Source organism: Tachypleus tridentatus, chromosome 1 (genome assembly GCF_004210375.1).
Source record: "Tachypleus tridentatus isolate NWPU-2018 chromosome 1, ASM421037v1, whole genome shotgun sequence".
Lineage (NCBI taxonomy): Eukaryota > Metazoa > Arthropoda > Merostomata > Xiphosura > Limulidae > Tachypleus > Tachypleus tridentatus.
In genome coordinates, this window is record NC_134825.1 from 6,440,454 (window position 1) to 6,463,293 (window position 22,840).

The 22,840-nt window shown below is 32.4% G+C and overlaps 1 protein-coding gene across 1 annotated transcript in view; it reads right to left on the reverse strand.

Moving 5' to 3' along the window:
- LOC143236334 (agrin-like) overlaps positions 1-22,840 on the reverse strand; it is a 398,571-nt gene that overhangs the window by 13,859 nt on the left and 361,872 nt on the right. The window contains 3 exon segments of the mRNA XM_076474633.1: positions 5,307-5,339; positions 6,093-6,174; positions 6,643-6,946. Coding sequence (XP_076330748.1) covers positions 5,307-5,339; positions 6,093-6,174; positions 6,643-6,946 — 419 coding nt within the window.

Here is a 22,840-nt window from a genome sequence, read left to right on the forward strand (position 1 = left end):
ACGAATAGCAGTAAGTGTACAGATTATAAGTAACATTTTTATAATGTAAGTATAAAAAACAAAAGTATAATGATGACTAAGGAAACAGTAGTAGGAAGTCGAGAAGTTAAAATTAACGTTTTTATTATGTACAAATATTAAGACGTAGGATACTCATGATTAAGGAACCAGAAGCAGCAAGTGTACAGGTTATAAGCAACATTTTTATTACACACGTATATAAAGACAGATGATACTGATGACTAAGGAACCAGTAAGAGGAAGTCTAGAGGTTATAATTAAAGTTTTTATTATGTACGTATGAAAAGACAGAGAATACTGATGTTTAAGGAACTAGTAGCAGCAATTCTTCAGGTTTTAAGTAACATTTTTATTATGTACGTATTAATAGACGGAAGGTACTGATGAATAAGAAACCAGTAGCAGTAAGTGTACAGGTTATAAGTAACATTTTTATAATGTAAGTAGAAAAAACAAAAGTATAATGATGACTAAGGAAACAGTAGTAGAAAGCCTACAGGTTAGAAGTAATATTTTTATTACGTAAGTATAAAAAGACAGATGATAATGATGACTAAGGAAACAGTAGCAGCAAGTCGAGAAGTTAAAATTAACGTTATTATTATGTACAAATAAAAAGACGTTGGATACTGATGATTAAGGAACCAGTAGCAGCAAGTCTACAGATTGTAAGTAACATTTTTATTATGTACGTATCAAGAAACATAGGATACTGATGAGTAAAGAAAGAAAAGCGGCACCTCTTCAGTTTATAAGTAACATTATTATCATGTACGTATAAGGAGACAGAGGATACTGATGACTAAAAAACGAGAAGTAGCAAGTGTACAGGTTATAAATAACATTTATATTATTTACGTAAAAAAGACAGGGGAAACTGATGACTAAGGAATCTGTTGCAACAAGTCTATAGGTTATAAGTAATCTTTTTATTATGTACGTATAAAAAGACAGACGATAATGATGACTAAGGAACTGTAGCAGCAAGTATACAGGTTATAAGTAACATTTTTTATGCACGTATAAAAAGACAGAAAATAATGATGATTTAGGAACCAGTAGTAGCAAGTCTACAGGTTATAAGTGATATTTATATTATGTACGTAAAAAAAGATAGGGGATACTGATGACTAAGAAACCAGTAGCAGTAAGTGTACAGGTTATAAGTAAAATTTTTATAATGTAAGTAGAAAAAACAAAAGTATAATGATGACTAAGGAAACAGTAGTAGGAAGTCTACTGGTTATAAATAACATTTTTATTATGTACGTATAAAAAACAAAAGTATAATGATGACTAAGGAACTAGTAGCAGCAAGTCTAGAGGTTATAATTAAAGTTTTTATTATGTACGTATGAAAAGACAGAGAATACTGATGTTTAAGGAACTAGTAGCAGCAATTCTTCAGGTTTTAAGTAACATTTTTATTATGTACGTATTAATAGACGGAAGATACTGATGAATAAAAAACGAGTAGCAGTAAGTGTACAGGTTATAAGTAACATTTTTATAATGTAAATATAAAAAACAAAAGTATAATAATGACAAAGGAAACAGTAGTAGGAATTCGAGAAGTTAAAATTAACGTTATTATTATATACAAATAAAAAGACGTAGAATACTGATGATTAAGGAACCAGTATCAGCAAGTGTACAGGTGAAAAGCAACATTTTTATTATACACGTATAAAAAGACAAGATACTGATGACTAAGGAACTAGTAGCAGCAAGTCTACAGGTTGTAAGTAACATTTTTATTACGTAGGTATAGAATCACAAAGGATACTAATGACTAAAAAACAGTAGCAGCAAGTCTAGAGGTTATAATGAACATTGTTATTACGTACCTATAAAAAGACTGAAAATACTGATGACTATGGAACCAAAAGCAGCAAGGTTACAAGTTAAAAATATCATATTTTTATACACGTATAAAGAGACAGAGGATACTCATGACTAAGGAACGAGAAGAAGCAAGTCTAATTGTTATAAGTAACATTTTTATTACGTACATATAAACCGACAGAAAATACTGATGGTTAAAGAACCAGTAGCAGCAGGTCTACAGGTTATAAGTGAGATATTTAATATGTGCGTATAAAAAGTCAGACTATACTGATGACTAAGGAACCAGTAGCAGCAAGTCTACAGGTTATAAGTAACATTTTTTATGCACGTATAAAAAGACAGAAGATAATGATGATTTAGGAACAAGTAGCAGCAAGTCTATAGGTTTTAAGTAACATTTTTATTATGTACGTATAAAAAGACGTAGGATACTGATGATTAAGAAAACAGTAGAAGTAACTGTATAGGTTATAAGTAATATTTTTATTATGTACGTGTAAAAGACAGAGGATACAGATGACTAAGGAACCGGTAGTAGGAAGTCTACATGTTGTAAGTAACGTTTTATTATGTACGTATAAAAAGACAGAAGAAACTGATAACTAAGAAACCACAAGCAACAAGGCTACAGGTTATAAGTAATATTTTTATTATGTACGATTAAAGAGACAGAGGATACTTATGACTAATGAACGAGAAGTAGCAAGGAAAGACAGATGATACTGATGACTAAGGAACCAGTAGCAGCAAGTCTAAAGGTTATAAGTAACATTTTTATTATGTACATATGAAAAACAGAGGATAATGATGACTTAGGAATCAGTAGCAGCAAGTCTACAGTTTATAAGTAACATTTATGTTATATACGTAAAAAAGGGGATACTGATGACTAATGAACGAGTAGCAGAAAGTCTACAGGATGCAAGTAACATTATTACTATAATAATGATATAAAGACAGATGATACTGATGACTAAGGAACTAGTAGCAGCAAGTGTACAGGTTGTAAGTAACTTTTTTTTTACGTACGTATAAAACGAGAGATGATACTAATGACTAAAGAAAAGTAGCAGGAACTCTATAGGTATAAGTAACATTTAATTATGTACGCATAAAAAGACAGAGTATCTTGATGACTAAGGAACCAGTAGCAGGAAGTCTACAAGTTGTAAGTAACATTTTTATTATGTTGGTATAAAAAAACAGAAGATACTGATGACTAAGGAACCAGTAGTAGCAAGTCTACAGGATATAATGAACATTGTTATTACGTACCTATAAAAAGACTGAAAATTCTGATGACTAAGGAACCAAAAGCAGCAAGGTTACAAGTTAAAAATATCATATTTTTATATACGTATAAAGAGACAGAGGATATTGATGACTAAGGAACCAGAAGAAGCAAGTGTATATGTTATAAGTAACATTTTTATTACGTACATATAAACCGACAGAAAATACTGATGGTTAAAGAACCAGTAGCAGCAGGTCCACAGGTTATAAGTGATATTTTTATTGCGTATGTATAAAAAGACAGAGGATACTGATGACTAAGGAATCAGTAGCAGAGTCTGCACTTTATCAGTAACATTTTTATTATGTACCTATACAAAGACAGGGGATACTGATGACTAAAAAACCAATAGTACCAAGTCTACAGGTTGTAAGTAACATTTTTATTATGTACGTATAAAAACATAGGATACTGATGATTAAGGAACCAGTAGCAGCAAGACTACAGGTTTTAAGTAACTGTTTTATTATGTAAGTATAAAAAGACAGACGATAAAGATGACTAAGGAACTGTAGCAGCAAGTATACAGGTTATAAGTAACATTTTTTTATGCACGTATAAAAAGACAGAAGATAATGATGATTTAGGAACAAGTAGCAGCAAGTCTATAGGTTATAAGTGATATTTTTATTACGTATGTATAAAAAGACAGAGGATACTGATGACTAAGGAATCAGTAGCAGCGTCTGCAGTTTATCAGTAACATTTTTTTTATGTACCTATACAAAGACAGAGGATAATGATGACTAAGGAACCAGTAGCAGGGGTCTACAGGGTTGTAAGTAACATTATTATTATGTACGTATAAAAAGACAGGATACTGATGACTAAGGAACGAGAAGCAGAAAGTCTACAGGTTATAAGTAACATTTTTATTATGTACAAATAAAAAGACGTAGGATACTGATGATTAAGGAACCAGTAGCAGCAAGTATACAGGTTATAAGTAACATTTTTATTATACACGTATAAAAAGACAGAGGATACTGATGATTAAGGAACTAGTAGCAGCAACTCTACAGGTTATAAGTAACATTTTATTATGTACGTATAAAATGACAGAAAATCCTGATGACTAAGGAACCAGTAGCAGCAAGTCTACAGGTTATAAAGAACATTGTTATTATGTACTTATAAAAAGGCTGAAAATACTGATGACTAAGGAACCAAAAGCAGCAAGGTTACAAGTTAAGAATAACATTTTTTTTGTAGATATAAAGAGACAGAGGATAGTGATGACTAAGGAACGAGAAGAAGCAAGTCTACAGGTTATAAGTAACATTTTTATTACGTATATATAAAATGACAGAAAATACTGATTGCTAAGGAACCAGTAGCAGCAGGTCTGCAGGTTATAAGTAAAATTTTTATTACGTACGTATAAAAAAACAGAGGATACTGATGACTAAGGAATCTGTAGTAGCAAGTCTATAGGTTATAAGTAACATTTTGATTATGTACGTATAAAAAGATATAAAATACTGATGACTAAGGAAACAGTAGTAGCAAGTCTACAGGTTATAAGTAATATTTTTATTATGTACGTATAAAAAGACAGAGGATACTGATGACTAAGAAATCTGTAGTAACAAGTCTATAAGTTATAAGTAACCTTTTCATTATGTACGTATAAAAAGACAGACGATGATGATGACTGAGGAAGCAGTAGCAGCAAGTCTACAGGTTATAAGCAACATTTTTATTATACACGTATAAAAAGACATAGGATACTGATGACTAAGGAGTCTGTAGTAGCAAGTCTATAGGTTATAAGTAACCTTTTTATTACCTACGTATTCAAAACAGAGGATACTGATGACTAAAAAATCAGTAGCAGCAAGTCTGTAGATTGTAAGTAACATTTTTTATGTACGTATAAAAAGACAGAGGATACTGACGACTAAGAAACCAGTAGCAGGAAGTCTACAGGTTATAAGTAATATTTTTATTATGTACGTGTAAAAAGACAGAGGATACTGATGATTAAGGAAACAGTAGCAACAGTTCTACAGGTTATAAGTAACATTTTTATTATGTACGAATAAAAACACAGACGATGGTAATAGAGTAGTTGGAAACCTAGCCGAGTTTCATGCAAATTGTGTTTAATTAGAGCATGCGTAAATTGAACAAGATGTCTTACCCTGTCTCCATTGCTTCCAGCGACAGGCCTTCACTGTTAGTATAGAGAAAGATCAAAGTAAATAGTTAGTATCTTAGAACTGGATATAAGCAGAGACGGTGTTTGTACAGACCATGTGTAGTTAGTTCATTTAGAGGTCCTGTTACCTGAACTTTGAAACACGACTGAAGTAGCTTTAGAAATATAACAGAGATGATTTAAATTTTATGAGAAAATATGTCAGTAGAGTAAAATCAAAAATTAAATCCACCTCTTGTTACTTAGCAACGAATACAATGATTACCTATTTTACTAGATATTTTTGTCAGGGGTTATTAGGGTTTATATTTTGTTGACCATCAAATCGTTTATTCCCTCTAAGAACCTATACGTAGGAGATATAATTAAGTTTATTATACTTCACTTCGTTAAACTTCTATGATACGAAATAAAAACAAATCTCCTAGATATTCTGTTAGCAAAGTTGGTGATACGAAATAAAAAACAAACCTTCTACATATTTTGATAGAAAAGCAGGTTACACGAAATAAAAACAAATCTCCAAAATATTCTTTTAGGAAAGTTGGTGATACAAAATAAAAAAAACAGACCTCTTAGATATTCTGTTAGCAAAGCTGGTGATACGAAATTAAAACAAACCTCCTAGATATTCTGTTAGCAAAACTGGTAATACGAAATTAAAACAAACCTCCTAGATATTCTGTTAGCAAAGCCGGTGATACGAAATTAAAACAAACCTCCTAGATATTCTGTTAGCAAAGCTGGTGATACGAAATTAAAACAAACCTCCTAGATATTCTGTTGGGAAAGCTGAAATACGTTTTCCCATTAAAAGATACTGGTCTGTTTTTGTCTTCTTTCACCAAACCTAGAAAAACACAAACATTTCTCTTTGAAAGTTGACATTATGAAGAAGTCTTTAGAAAATTTGTTTACACTACACTGGACCATTACTCTAGGGTTAAACCAAATAATGATTACAGGATTATCAAACACATAACTCCTATTGGACGCAAATATGTGACTAGATAGTAGCAAAAAATCATAATTTATATGAGTCTTGCTTGTACTGTATGGAAATTCAAGTTAAATAATCGTAAGGCCACAAACTTAACAGGGTAAATAATGTAATACCATGACACTCATTGACCATAAAATCTTAAATTATGCTGCAAACAATAGTTTCTGAAGCAAATATGTCACTAAAATTACATTATTTCAGTTCAGTGGGTAAGTTACTCACAGCGATAAAATCCTTAGACTTTCAAACAATTTTTAACTTTAAACAATATTTATCACGTAATGGAAGCCACATATTAACGTTCATTCAACTTACTTTTTTCACACTGAAGACCAATAAATTTCGTGGGACATCGGCACGTGAATTCGTTCAGCACGGGGACACAGATTCCTTCATTCAAACATATCCCTTCTGCACATGGTGCTCCAGTGTATGTACTCACTCCAACCGAGTCTGTTGCCTTATCGAATAAGTTATCCCATATTTCCCCGTTTACAATAATTCGCTGGATAGCACCGTTGAATCTCTTAAATATGCCAGAATATTTATTCAGGGAAGACAGATTTCTAAACCCACCCACATACAAAGGCTGATCGAGATTCAATTCACTTAGTGGTGCCTGGAATACCAAAGAAACATCAAATATTGACGTTTAACATCATTTCATAAAAAATGGATAAAAACTTCGTTTTCTTCAGACATTGAATTACTTACACAGGTTAGTATTTAAAAAACTATATGTATGAAAACTATTTTCACAATATTCACACTTAATAAATCTGTTGTTTGTTTCAGTTACATAGGGCTTCCATAAGCTGTAGTCGTTCCTAATTTTTGAAATGCCAGGCAAGAGGGAAGACAGTAAGTTAACAGTATCCACTTTCAACTTCTGGGCTAATTTTGTAATTCATTCACAGTCCTAAAGTACGGATCGCATTTCCGAGACACCGAAGTACAGTCCATGGACTCTCAGATCACACCTACCAACAGATCACGCCTGATTCATTAAAACTTCCACAGTTAAGAATATCTTAGGTCACTTACATTAATATTGATATAAAATTATAGACTATCTGTCTAGTTAGAGAAAAACCAGATAGGCCAAGTGCTTTATATTTCTTATTAGCGAGTTTTATGTTTCATAATTTTGTCAGTTCTATTTCTTATTCAGGTAACTAACTAACTATAAGCAGTATAACTAAGAAATGAAACATAACGTTACAAAACCAAAAACCTTTACTTTTTTCTTTCTTTTATGAACCAGAAATGACGCCATCTTTGACTTGGAAATAGATTACCATTGTGATGAAAATACTTTTTTATATCTACGTAAAATATTTGGAAACAAACTTAACTTGGGTAGAACAGTGTAAAGTGGCAATATAAATGTAATGACATGTTTCTAGACATTTCCAATCCTTCATGACATCTTCCTTCTCTTCCCTAAAAAATAGCTAATTTTAAAGAGGCTGTGGCGAAATAAGAAATGTGTTTTAAGAAACTCACAAGATGTTACATCATTGCAAAACGAAGGATAGATGTCGACATATTAATGTAGCTTTCAGTAAAAGAAAACGTTAAAATAGGAATAAAATGGAAGTAGAGATTTGTTCTAAATATGTTAAAAGAAAAAGTTAACTTTTTGATTTTATTTCCTAATTTGCTATTTAAGCTTGCCTCTTTAAATGCGTATTTTTAGTGCTGTTAATTTATGCGTTAGGATACCTTTAAATATTCCAATTTAAGAAAGCTTTAGTAATGTTACTTTAAAATTATTTTGGTGCCTCACCATATAATTACTTCTTATCCATCAGTTCTTACCTTTTAGAAGATATTACATTTTTCCTATGGTGGCTTGTGTACCATTTGTTGTGCCCCCCGCTTGTACAGCGGTATGTCTCCGGATTTACAACGCTAAAATCACAGGTTCGATTCCCCTCGGTGAGCTGAGCAGATAGCCCGATATGGCTTTGCTATAAGAAAAACACACTCACACCATTTGTTGCAGCATGGTCCTGGTGTCCCAAGATAATCCATATTCTTGTATTCTCCAAAGCCATTAGGTATAAGGAATATTCCCACCATGGAAGTTCAAAATCCCCGATCAGTACACATCTCTAAGATTCAACGATATGGAGGAAAGTGTGAGTACATTCCTTTCCTATAAGTGACCAAATTTTCGGGGCCCGACATGGCCAGGTGGTTGAGGCACTCTACTCGTAATCTGATGGTCGCGTGTTAAAATCCCTGTCACATCAAACATGCTCGCCCTTTCAGCCGTGGGGCCGTTATAAGTGGCGGTCAATCCCACTATTCGTTGGTAAAAGAGTAGCCCAAGAGTTAGCGATGGGTGGTGATGACTAGCTACCTTACCTCTAGTTTTACACTGCTAGTTTAGTGACGGCTAGTGAAGATAGCCCTCGTTTAGCTTTGCGCGAAATTGAATACAAATCAAACCAAAACAAATTTCCGGTGGCTATATATTACCTGCGTAACAACAATCAGCGTCAAAAAGTGGATCTCATACCTTCTTTTCCACCACAGTGTTACATCAGCTGTGATTTTTAACTGAATTGATGAGATTAAAAATATCGACTCTGTTTTAATTTTTTTAATACGAATTCTGTCAGACGTTACAGAAAACTCTAAAATTGAAAGAAAACTTCGCTCATAAATTATATATACATAAACAAAACTGATAAATAATGGGATTTGATTTGAAGGTAAGATAATTAAAGAAAAAGTCTTAAATGGGGAAGACTCAAAATTTGCAAGAGAGAAATGATACCAGAAGAAAAACTGACCAATGGCCACAGAAAACAAGCCAACAACAAATAAAATGTACAGAAACAAACAGGAGCAATAACTCAGCTAACCAGGAATCCAAGGTTAGAGACAACAGAGAAAAGAAAAATACCACGGTTTTACAGAAAGAAAATAAATATAACAAATAGTCTTGGTTGAGAAAGATACCACGGTTTTACAGAAAGAAAATAAATACCACAAATAGTCTTGGTAGAGAAAGATACCACGGTTTTATAGAAAGAAAATAAATACCACAAATAGTCTTGGTGGAGAAAGATACCACGGTTTTACAGAAAGTAAGATAATATCACAAATAGTCTTGGTGGAGAAAGATACCACGGTTTTACAGAAATAAAATAAATATCACAAATAGTCTTGTTGGAGAAAGATATCACGGTTTTACAGAAAGAAAATAAATACCACAATTAGTCTTGGTGGAGAAAGATATTACGGTTTTACAGAAAATAAATAAATATCACAAATAGTCTTGGTGGAGAAAGATACCACGGTTTTATAGAAAGAAAATAAATACCACAAATAGTCTTGGTAGAGAAAAATACCACGGTTTTAGATAAAGAAAATAAATACCACAAAAAGTCTTGGTGAAGAAAGATACCACGGGTTTAAAGAAAGAAAATAATACCACAAATAGTCTTGGTGGAGAAAAATACCACAGTTTTACAGAAAGTAAGAAAATACCACAAATAGTCTTGGTGGAGAAAGATACCACGGTTTTACAGAAAGTAAGCAAATATCACAAATAGTCTTGGACGAGAAAGATACCACGGTTTTACAGAAAGAAAATAAATATCACAAATAGTCTTGGTGGAGAAAGATACCACGGTTTTACAGAAATAAAATAAATACCACAAATAGTCTTGGTGGAGAAAGATACCACGGCTTTACAGATAAAGTAAGAAAATATCACAAATAGTCTTGGTGGAGAAAGATACCACGGTTTTACAGAAAGAAAATAAATATCACAAATAGTCTTGGTGGAGAAAGATACCACGGTTTTACAGAAAGTAAGAAAATATCACAAATAGTCTTGGAAGAGAAAGATACCACAGTTTTACAGAAATAAAATAAATACCACAAATAGTCTTGGTGGAGAAAGATACCACGGTTTTACAGAAAAAAAATAAATATCACAAATAGTCTTGGTGGAGAAAGATACCACAGTTTTACAGAAATAAAATAAATATCACAAATAGTCTTGGTGGAGAAAGATACCACGGTTTTATAGAAAGAAAATAAATACCACAAATAGTCTTGGTGGAGAAAGATACCACGGTTTAATAGAAAGAAAATAAATACCACAAATGGTGTTGGTGGAGAAAGATACCAAGGGTTTACACAAAGAAAATAAATACCACAAATAGTTTTGGTGGAGAAAAATACCACAGTTTTACAGAAAGTAAAAAATACCACAAATAGTCTTCATGGAGAAAAATACCACGGTTTTACAGAAGGTATGAAAATACCACAGATCGTCTTGATGGAAAAGGATACCACGGTTTTACAGAAATAAAATAAATATCACAAGTAGTCTTGGTGGAGAAAGATACCACAGTTTTACAGAAATAAAATAAATATCACAAATAGTCTTGGTGGAGAAAGATACCACGGTTTTACAGAAAGAAAGAAAATATCACAAATAGTCTTGGTGGAGAAAGATACCACGGTTTTACAGAAAGAAAATAAATACCACAAATAGTCTTGGTGGAGAAAGATACCACGGTTTTACAGAAAAAAATAAATACCACAAATTGTCTTGGTAGAGAAAGATACCACGGTTTTACATAAAGAAAATAAATACCACAAATAGTCTTCATGGAGAAAGATACCACGGTTTTACAGAAAGAAAATAAATATCACAAATAGTCTTGGTGGAGAAAGATACCACGGTTTTACAGAAAGTAAGAAAATATCACAAATAGTCTTGGACGAGAAAGATACCACGGTTTTAAAGAAAGAAAATAAATATCACAAATAGTCTTGGTGGAGAAAGATACCACGGTTTTACAGAAATAAAATAAATACCACAAATAGTCTTGGTGGAGAAAGATACCACGGTTTTACAGAAAGAAAATAAATATCACAAATAGTCTTGGTGGAGAAAGATACCACGGTTTTACAGAAAGTAAGAAAATATCACAAATAGTCTTGGTGGAGAAAGATACCACGGTTTTACAGAAAGAAAATAAATATCACAAATAGTCTTGGTGGAGAAAGATACCACGGTTTTACAGAAAGAAAATAAATACCACAAATAGTCTTGGTGGAGAAAGATACCACGGTTTTACAGAAAGTAAGAAAATATCACAAATAGTCTTGGTGGAGAAAGATACCACGGTTTTACAGAAAGAAAATAAATATCACAAATAGTCTTGGTGGAGAAAGATACCACGGTTTTACAGAAAGTAAGAAAATATCACAAATAGTCTTGGTGGAGAAAGATACCACGGTTTTACAGAAAGAAAATAAATATCACAAATAGTCTTGGTGGAGAAAGATACCACGGTTTTACAGAAAGAAAATAAATACCACAAATGGTCTTGGTGGAGAAAGATACCACGGGTTTACAGAAAAAAAATAAATACCACAAATTGTCTTGGTGGAGAAAGATACCACGGTTTTACAGAAAGAAAAAAAATACCACAAATAGTCTTGGTGGAGAAAGATACCACGGTTTTACAGAAAGAAAATAAATATCACAAATAGTCTTGGTGGAGAAAGATACCACGGTTTTACAGAAAGAAAATAAATATCACAAATAGTCTTGGTGGAGAAAGATACCACGGTTTTACAGAAATAAAATAAATACCACAAATAGTCTTGGTGGAGAAAGATACCACGGCTTTACAGAAAGTAAAAAAATATCACAAATAGTCTTGGTGGAGAAAGATACCACGGTTTTACAGAAAGAAAATAAATATCACAAATAGTCTTGGTGGAGAAAGATACCACGGTTTTACAGAAAGTAAGAAAATATCACAAATAGTCTTGGTGGAGAAAGATACCACGGTTTTACAGAAAGAAAATAAATATCACAAATAGTCTTGGTGGAGAAAGATACCACGGTTTTACAGAAATAAAATAAATACCACAAATAGTCTTGGTGGAGAAAGATACCACGGTTTTACAGAAAAAAAATAAATATCACAAATAGTCTTGGTGGAGAAAGATACCACGGTTTTACAGAAATAAAATAAATATCACAAATAGTCTTGGTGGAGAAAGATACCACGGTTTTACAGAAAGAAAATAAATACCACAAATAGTCTTGGTGGAGAAAGATACCACGGTTTTACAGAAAGAAAATAAATACCACAAATAGTCTTGGTGGAGAAAGATACCACGGGTTTACAGAAATAAAATAAATACCACAAATAGTCTTGGTGGAGAAAGATACCACGGTTTTACAGAAACGGTTTTAAAAAAAATACCACAAATAGTCTTGGTGGAGAAAGATACCACGGTTTTACAGAAAGTAAGAAAATATCACAAATAGTCTTGGTGGAGAAAGATACCACGGTTTTACAGAAATAAAATAAATATCACAAATAGTCTTGGTGGAGAAAGATACCACGGTTTTACAGAAATAAAATAAATATCACAAATAGTCTTGGTGGAGAAAGATACCACGGTTTTACAGAAAGTAAGAAAATATCACAAATAGTCTTGGTGGAGAAAGATACCACGGTTTTACAGAAAGAAAATAAATACCACAAATAGTCTTGGTGGAGAAAGATACCACGGTTTTACAGAAAAAAAATAAATACCACAAATAGTCTTGGTGGAGAAAGATACCACGGTTTTACAGAAAGAAAATAAATATCACAAATAGTCTTGGTGGAGAAAGATACCACGGTTTTACAGAAAGAAAATAAATATCACAAATAGTCTTGGTGGAGAAAGATACCACGGTTTTACAGAAAGTAAGAAAATATCACAAATAGTCTTGGTGGAGAAAGATACCACGGTTTTACAGAAAGAAAATAAATATCACAAATAGTCTTGGTGGAGAAAGATACCACGGTTTTACAGAAATAAAATAAATACCACAAATAGTCTTGGTGGAGAAAGATACCACGGTTTTACAGAAAGAAAATAAATATCACAAATAGTCTTGGTGGAGAAAGATACCACGGTTTTACAGAAAGTAAGAAAATATCACAAATAGTCTTGGTGGAGAAAGATACCACGGTTTTACAGAAAGAAAATAAATATCACAAATAGTCTTGGTGGAGAAAGATACCACGGTTTTACAGAAAGAAAATAAATACCACAAATAGTCTTGGTGGAGAAAGATACCACGGTTTTACAGAAAGTAAGAAAATATCACAAATAGTCTTGGTGGAGAAAGATACCACGGTTTTACAGAAAGAAAATAAATATCACAAATAGTCTTGGTGGAGAAAGATACCACGGTTTTACAGAAAGTAAGAAAATATCACAAATAGTCTTGGTGGAGAAAGATACCACGGTTTTACAGAAAGAAAATAAATATCACAAATAGTCTTGGTGGAGAAAGATACCACGGTTTTACAGAAAGAAAATAAATACCACAAATAGTCTTGGTGGAGAAAGATACCACGGTTTTACAGAAATAAAATAAATATCACAAGTAGTCTTGGTGGAGAAAGATACCACAGTTTTACAGAAATAAAATAAATATCACAAATAGTCTTGGTACCACGGTTTTACAGAAAAATAAATATCACAAATAGTCTTGGTGGAGAAAAAGATACCACGGTTTTACAGAAAGAAAATAAATATCACAAATAGTCTTGGTGGAGAAAGATACCACGGTTTTACAGAAAAAAAATAAATACCACAAATAGTCTTGGTGGAGAAAGATACCACGGTTTTACAGAAAGAAAATAAATACCACAAATAGTCTTGGTGGAGAAAGATACCACGGTTTTACAGAAAGAAAATAAATATCACAAATAGTCTTGGTGGAGAAAGATACCACGGTTTTACAGAAAGAAAATAAATATCACAAATAGTCTTGGTGGAGAAAGATACCACGGTTTTACAGAAATAAAATAAATACCACAAATAGTCTTGGTGGAGAAAGATACCACGGTTTTACAGAAAGAAAAAAAATATCACAAATAGTCTTGGTGGAGAAAGATACCACGGTTTTACAGAAAGAAAATAAATATCACAAATAGTCTTGGTGGAGAAAGATACCACGGTTTTACAGAAAGTAAAAAAATATCACAAATAGTCTTGGTGGAGAAAGATACCACGGTTTTACAGAAAGAAAATAAATATCACAAATAGTCTTGGTGGAGAAAGATACCACGGTTTTACAGAAAGAAAATAAATACCACAAATAGTCTTGGTGGAGAAAGATACCACGGTTTTACAGAAAGAAAGAAAATACCACAAATAGTCTTGGTGGAGAAAGATACCACGGTTTTACAGAAAGAAAATAAATATCACAAATAGTCTTGGTGGAGAAAGATACCACGGTTTTACAGAAATAAAATAAATATCACAAATAGTCTTGGTGGAGAAAGATACCACAGTTTTACAGAAATAAAATAAATATCACAAATAGTCTTGGTGGAGAAAGATACCACGGTTTTACAGAAAGAAAATAAATACCACAAATAGTCTTGGTGGAGAAAGATACCACGGTTTTACAGAAAGAAAATAAATACCACAAATAGTCTTGGTGGAGAAAGATACCACGGTTTTACAGAAAGAAAATAAATACCACAAATAGTCTTGGTGGAGAAAGATACCACGGTTTTACAGAAAGAAAATAAATATCACAAATAGTCTTGGTGGAGAAAGATACCACGGTTTTACAGAAAGAAAGAAAATATCACAAATAGTCTTGTTGGAGAAAGATACCACGGTTTTACAGAAAGTAAGAAAATACCACAAATAGTCTTGGTGGAGAAAGATACCACGGTTTTACAGAAATAAAATAAATATCACAAATAGTCTTGGTGGAGAAAGATATCACGGTTTTACAGAAAGTAAGAAAATACCACAAATAGTCTTGCTGGAGAAAGATACCATAAATATCACAAATAGTCTTGTTGGAGAAAGATACCACGGTTTTACAGAAAGAAAATAAATATCACAAATAGTCTTGGTGGAGAAAGATACCACGGTTTTACAGAAATAAAATAAATATCACAAATAGTCTTGGTGGAGAAAGATACCACGGTTTTACAGAAATAAAATAAATATCACAAATAGTCTTGGTGGAGAAAGATACCACGGTTTTACAGAAATAAAATAAATATCACAAATAGTCTTGGTGGAGAAAGATACCACGGTTTTACAGAAAGAAAATAAATACCACAAATAGTCTTGGTGGAGAAAGATACCACGGTTTTACAGAAAGAAAATAAATATCACAAATAGTCTTGGTGGAGAAAGATACCACGGTTTTACAGAAAGAAAATAAATATCACAAATAGTCTTGGTGGAGAAAGATACCACGGTTTTACAGAAAGAAAATAAATATCACAAATAGTCTTGGTGGAGAAAGATACCACGGTTTTACAGAAATAAAATAAATATCACAAATAGTCTTGGTGGAGAAAGATACCACGGTTTTACAGAAAGTAAAATAAATATCACAAATAGTCTTGGTGGAGAAAGATACCACGGTTTTACAGAAAGAAAATAAATATCACAAATAGTCTTGGTGGAGAAAGATACCACGGTTTTACAGAAATAAAATAAATATCACAAATAGTCTTGGTGGAGAAAGATACCACGGTTTTACAGAAAGAAAATAAATACCACAAATAGTCTTGGTGGAGAAAGATACCACGGTTTTACAGAAAGAAAATAAATACCACAAATAGTCTTGGTGGAGAAAGATACCACGGTTTTACAGAAAGAAAATAAATATCACAAATAGTCTTGGTGGAGAAAGATACCACGGTTTTACAGAAAGAAAATAAATATCACAAATAGTCTTGGTGGAGAAAGATACCACGGTTTTACAGAAAGAAAGAAAATATCACAAATAGTCTTGGTGGAGAAAGATACCACGGTTTTACAGAAAGAAAATAAATACCACAAATAGTCTTGGTGGAGAAAGATACCACGGTTTTACAGAAATAAAATAAATATCACAAGTAGTCTTGGTGGAGAAAGATACCACAGTTTTACAGAAATAAAATAAATATCACAAATAGTCTTGGTGGAGAAAGATACCACGGTTTTACAGAAAGAAAATAAATACCACAAATAGTCTTGGTGGAGAAAGATACCACGGTTTTACAGAAAGAAAATAAATACCACAAATAGTCTTGGTGGAGAAAGATACCACGGGTTTACAGAAAGAAAATAAATACCACAAATAGTCTTGGTGGAGAAAGATACCACGGTTTTACAGAAAGTAAGAAAATACCACAAATAGTCTTGGTGGAGAAAGATACCACGGTTTTACAGAAAGTAAGAAAATACCACAAATAGTCTTGGTGGAGAAAGATACCACGGTTTTACAGAAATAAAATAAATATCACAAATAGTCTTGGTGGAGAAAGATACCACGGTTTTACAGAAAGAAAGAAAATACCACAAATAGTCTTGGTGGAGAAAGATACCACGGTTTTACAGAAAGAAAATAAATATCACAAATAGTCTTGGTGGAGAAAGATACCACGGTTTTACAGAAATAAAATAAATATCACAAATAGTCTTGGTGGAGAAAGATACCACGGTTTTACAGAAAATAAAACCAAAATATCACAAATAGTCTTGGTGGAGAAAGATACCACGGTTTTACAGAAATAAAATAAATATCACAAATAGTCTTGGTGGAGAAAGATACCACGGTTTTACAGAAATAAAATAAATACCACAAATAGTCTTGGTGGAGAAAGATACCGGTTTTACGGTTTTACAGAAAGAAAATAAATACCACAAATAGTCTTGGTGGAGAAAGATACCACGGTTTTACAGAAAGAAAATAAATACCACAAATAGTCTTGGTGGAGAAAGATACCACGGTTTTACAGAAAGAAAATAAATATCACAAATAGTCTTGGTGGAGAAAGATACCACGGTTTTACAGAAAGAAAGAAATAAATATCACAAATAGTCTTGGTGGAGAAAGATACCACGGTTTTACAGAAAGAAAATAAATATCACAAATAGTCTTGGTGGAGAAAGATACCACGGTTTTACAGAAAGAAAAAATAAATATCACAAATAGTCTTGGTGGAGAAAGATACCACGGTTTTACAGAAAGAAAATAAATATCACAAATAGTCTTGGTGGAGAAAGATACCACGGTTTTAGTCTTGGTGGAGAAAGATACCACGGTTTTACAGAAAATAAATATCACAAATAGTCTTGGTGGAGAAAGATACCACGGTTTTACAGAAATAAAATAAATATCACAAATAGTCTTGGTGGAGAAAGATACCACGGTTTTACAGAAAGAAAATAAATATCACAAATAGTCTTGGTGGAGAAAGATACCACGGTTTTACAGAAAATAAAATAAATAGTCACAAATAGTCTTGGTGGAGAAAGATACCACGGTTTTGGTGGAGAAAGATACCACGGTTTTAAGAAAATAAATACCACAAATAGTCTTGGTGGAGAAAGATACCACGGGTTTACAGAAAGAAAATAAATACCACAAATAGTCTTGGTGGAGAAAAATACCACGGTTTTACAGAAAGTAAGAAAATACCACAAATAGTCTTGGTGGAGAAAGATACCACGGTTTTACAGAAATAAAATAAATATCACAAATAGTCTTGGTGGAGAAAGATACCACGGTTTTACAGAAATAAAATAAATACCACAAATAGTCTTGGTGGAGAAAGATACCACGGCTTTACAGAAAGTAAGAAAATATCACAAATAGTCTTGGTGGAGAAAGATACCACGGTTTTACAGAAAGAAAATAAATATCACAAATAGTCTTGGTGGAGAAAGATACCACGGTTTTACAGAAATAAAAAAAATATCACAAATAGTCTTGGTGGAGAAAGATACCACGGTTTTACAGAAAGAAAATAAATATCACAAATAGTCTTGGTGGAGAAAGATACCACGGTTTTACAGAAATAAAATAAATACCACAAATAGTCTTGGTGGAGAAAGATACCACGGTTTTACAGAAAGAAAATAAATATCACAAATAGTCTTGGTGGAGAAAGATACCACGGTTTTACAGAAATAAAATAAATATCACAAATAGTCTTGGTGGAGAAAGATACCACGGTTTTACAGAAAGAAAATAAATATCACAAATAGTCTTGGTGGAGAAAGATACCACGGTTTTACAGAAAGAAAATAAATATCACAAATAGTCTTGGTGGAGAAAGATACCACGGTTTTACAGAAAGAAAATAAATACCACAAATAGTCTTGGTGGAGAAAGATACCACGGTTTTACAGAAAGAAAATAAATACCACAAATAGTCTTGGTGGAGAAAGATACCACGGTTTTACAGAAAGAAAATAAATATCACAAATAGTCTTGGTGGAGAAAGATACCACGGTTTTACAGAAAGAAAGAAAAAAATATCACAAATAGTCTTGGTGGAGAAAGATACCACGGTTTTACAGAAATAAAATAAATATCACAAATAGTCTTGGTGGAGAAAGATACCACGGTTTTACAGAAAATAAAATAAATATCACAAATAGTCTTGGTGGAGAAAGATACCACGGTTTTACAGAAAGAAAATAAATATCACAAATAGTCTTGGTGGAGAAAGATACCACGGTTTTACAGAAAGAAAATAAATATCACAAATAGTCTTGGTGGAGAAAGATACCACGGGTTAAAATAAATACAGAAAGTCTTGGTGGAGAAAGATACCACGGTTTTAATATCACAAATAGTCTTGGTGGAGAAAGATACCACGGTTTTACAGAAAGAAAATAAATATCACAAATAGTCTTGGTGGAGAAAGATACCACGGTTTTACAGAAATAAAATAAATACCACAAATAGTCTTGGTGGAGAAAGATACCACGGTTTTACAGAAAGAAAATAAATACCACAAATAGTCTTGGTGGAGAAAGATACCACGGTTTTACAGAAAGTAAGAAAATATCACAAATAGTCTTGGTGGAGAAAGATACCACGGTTTTACAGAAAGAAAATAAATATCACAAATAGTCTTGGTGGAGAAAGATACCACGGTTTTACAGAAAGAAAATAAATATCACAAATAGTCTTGGTGGAGAAAGATACCACGGTTTTACAGAAATAAAATAAATACCACAAATAGTCTTGGTGGAGAAAGATACCACGGCTTTACAGAAAGTAAGAAAATATCACAAATAGTCTTGGTGGAGAAAGATACCACGGTTTTACAGAAAGAAAATAAATATCACAAATAGTCTTGGTGGAGAAAGATACCACGGTTTTACAGAAAGTAAGAAAATATCACAAATAGTCTTGGTGGAGAAAGATACCACGGTTTTACAGAAAGAAAATAAATATCACAAATAGTCTTGGTGGAGAAAGATACCACGGTTTTACAGAAAGAAAATAAATACCACAAATAGTCTTGGTGGAGAAAGATACCACGGTTTTACAGAAAGAAAATAAATACCACAAATAGTCTTGGTGGAGAAAGATACCACGGTTTTACAGAAATAAAATAAATACCACAAATAGTCTTGGTGGAGAAAGATACCACGGTTTTACAGAAAGTAAAAAAATATCACAAATAGTCTTGGTGGAGAAAGATACCACGGTTTTACAGAAAGAAAAAAATATCACAAATAGTCTTGGTGGAGAAAGATACCACGGTTTTACAGAAAGAAAATAAATATCACAAATAGTCTTGGTGGAGAAAGATACCACGGTTTTACAGAAATAAAATAAATACCACAAATAGTCTTGGTGGAGAAAGATACCACGGCTTTACAGAAAGTAAGAAAATATCACAAATAGTCTTGGTGGAGAAAGATACCACGGTTTTACAGAAAGTTTTAAAATAAATATCACAAATAGTCTTGGTGGAGAAAGATACCACAGTTTTACAGAAATAAAATAAATACCACAAATAGTCTTGGTGGAGAAAGATACCACGGTTTTACAGAAAGAAAATAAATATCACAAATAGTCTTGGTGGAGAAAGATACCACGGTTTTACAGAAATAAAATAAATATCACAAATAGTCTTGGTGGAGAAAGATACCACGGTTTTACAGAAAGAAAATAAATACCACAAATAGTCTTGGTGGAGAAAGATACCACGGTTTTACAGAAAGAAAATAAATACCACAAATAGTCTTGGTGGAGAAAGATACCACGGTTTTACAGAAAGAAAATAAATACCACAAATAGTCTTGGTGGAGAAAGATACCACGGTTTTACAGAAAGAAAATAAATATCACAAATAGTCTTGGTGGAGAAAGATACCACGGTTTTACAGAAAGAAAATAAATATCACAAATAGTCTTGGTGGAGAAAGATACCACGGTTTTACAGAAAGTAAGAAAATATCACAAATAGTCTTGGTGGAGAAAGATACCACGGTTTTACAGAAAGAAAATAAATATCACAAATAGTCTTGGTGGAGAAAGATACCACGGTTTTACAGAAAGAAAATAAATACCACAAATAGTCTTGGTGGAGAAAGATACCACGGTTTTACAGAAAGAAAAGAAAATATCACAAATAGTCTTGGTGGAGAAAGATACCACGGTTTTATAGAAAGAAAATAAATATCACAAATAGTCTTGGTGGAGAAAGATACCACGGTTTTACAGAAAGTAAAATAAATATCACAAATAGTCTTGGTGGAGAAAGATACCACGGTTTTACAGAAAGAAAATAAATATCACAAATAGTCTTGGTGGAGAAAGATACCACGGTTTTACAGAAAGAAAATAAATACCACAAATAGTCTTGGTGGAGAAAGATACCACGGTTTTACAGAAAGAAAATAAATACCACAAATAGTCTTGGTGGAGAAAGATACCACGGTTTTACAGAAAGTAAGAAAATACCACAAATAGTCTTGGTGGAGAAAGATACCACGGTTTTACAGAAATAAAATAAATATCACAAATAGTCTTGGTGGAGAAAGATACCACGGTTTTACAGAAATAAAATAAATATCACAAATAGTCTTGGTGGAGAAAGATACCACGGTTTTACAGAAAGAAAATAAATACCACAAATAGTCTTGGTGGAGAAAGATACCACGGTTTTACAGAAAGAAAATAAATACCACAAATAGTCTTGGTGGAGAAAGATACCACGGTTTTACAGAAAGAAAAAAATATCACAAATAGTCTTGGTGGAGAAAGATACCACGGTTTTACAGAAATAAAAAAATATCACAAATAGTCTTGGTGGAGAAAGATACCACGGTTTTACAGAAAGAAAATAAATATCACAAATAGTCTTGGTGGAGAAAGATACCACGGTTTTACAGAAAGAAAATAAATATCACAAATAGTCTTGGTGGAGAAAGATACCACGGTTTTACAGAAAGAAAATAAATATCACAAATAGTCTTGGTGGAGAAAGATACCACGGTTTTACAGAAAGAAAATAAATATCACAAATAGTCTTGGTGGAGAAAGATACCACGGTTTTACAGAAAGAAAATAAATACCACAAATAGTCTTGGTGGAGAAAGATACCACGGTTTTACAGAAAGTAAAATAAATATCACAAATAGTCTTGGTGGAGAAAGATACCACGGTTTTACAGAAAGAAAATAAATATCACAAATAGTCTTGGTGGAGAAAGATACCACGGTTTTACAGAAATAAAATAAATATCACAAATAGTCTTGGTGGAGAAAGATACCACGGTTTTACAGAAAGAAAGAAAATATCACAAATAGTCTTGGTGGAGAAAGATACCACGGTTTTACAGAAAGAAAATAAATATCACAAATAGTCTTGGTGGAGAAAGATACCACGGTTTTACAGAAAGAAAATAAATATCACAAATAGTCTTGGTGGAGAAAGATACCACGGTTTTACAGAAAGAAAATAAATACCACAAATAGTCTTCATGGAGAAAGATACCACGGTTTTACAGAAAGAAAATAAATATCACAAATAGTCTTGGTGGAGAAAGATACCACGGTTTTACAGAAAGAAAATAAATATCACAAATAGTCTTGGTGGAGAAAGATACCACGGTTTTACAGAAAGAAAATAAATATCACAAATAGTCTTGGTGGAGAAAGATACCACGGTTTTACAGAAATAAAATAAAATCACAAATAGTCTTGGTGGAGAAAGATACCACGGTTTTACAGAAAGAAAATAAATACCACAAATAGTCTTGGTGGAGAAAGATACCACGGTTTTACAGAAAGAAAATAAATATCACAAATAGTCTTGGTGGAGAAAGATACCACGGTTTTACAGAAAGAAAATAAATACCACAAATAGTCTTGGTGGAGAAAGATACCACGGTTTTACAGAAAAGAAAATAAATATCACAAATAGTCTTGGTGGAGAAAGATACCACGGTTTTACAGAAATAAAATAAATATCACAAATAGTCTTGGTGGAGAAAGATACCACGGTTTTACAGAAAGAAAATAAATATCACAAATAGTCTTGGTGGAGAAAGATACCACGGTTTTACAGAAAGAAAATAAATACCACAAATAGTCTTGGTGGAGAAAGATACCACGGTTTTACAGAAAGAAAATAAATACCACAAATAGTCTTGGTGGAGAAAGATACCACGGTTTTACAGAAAGAAAATAAA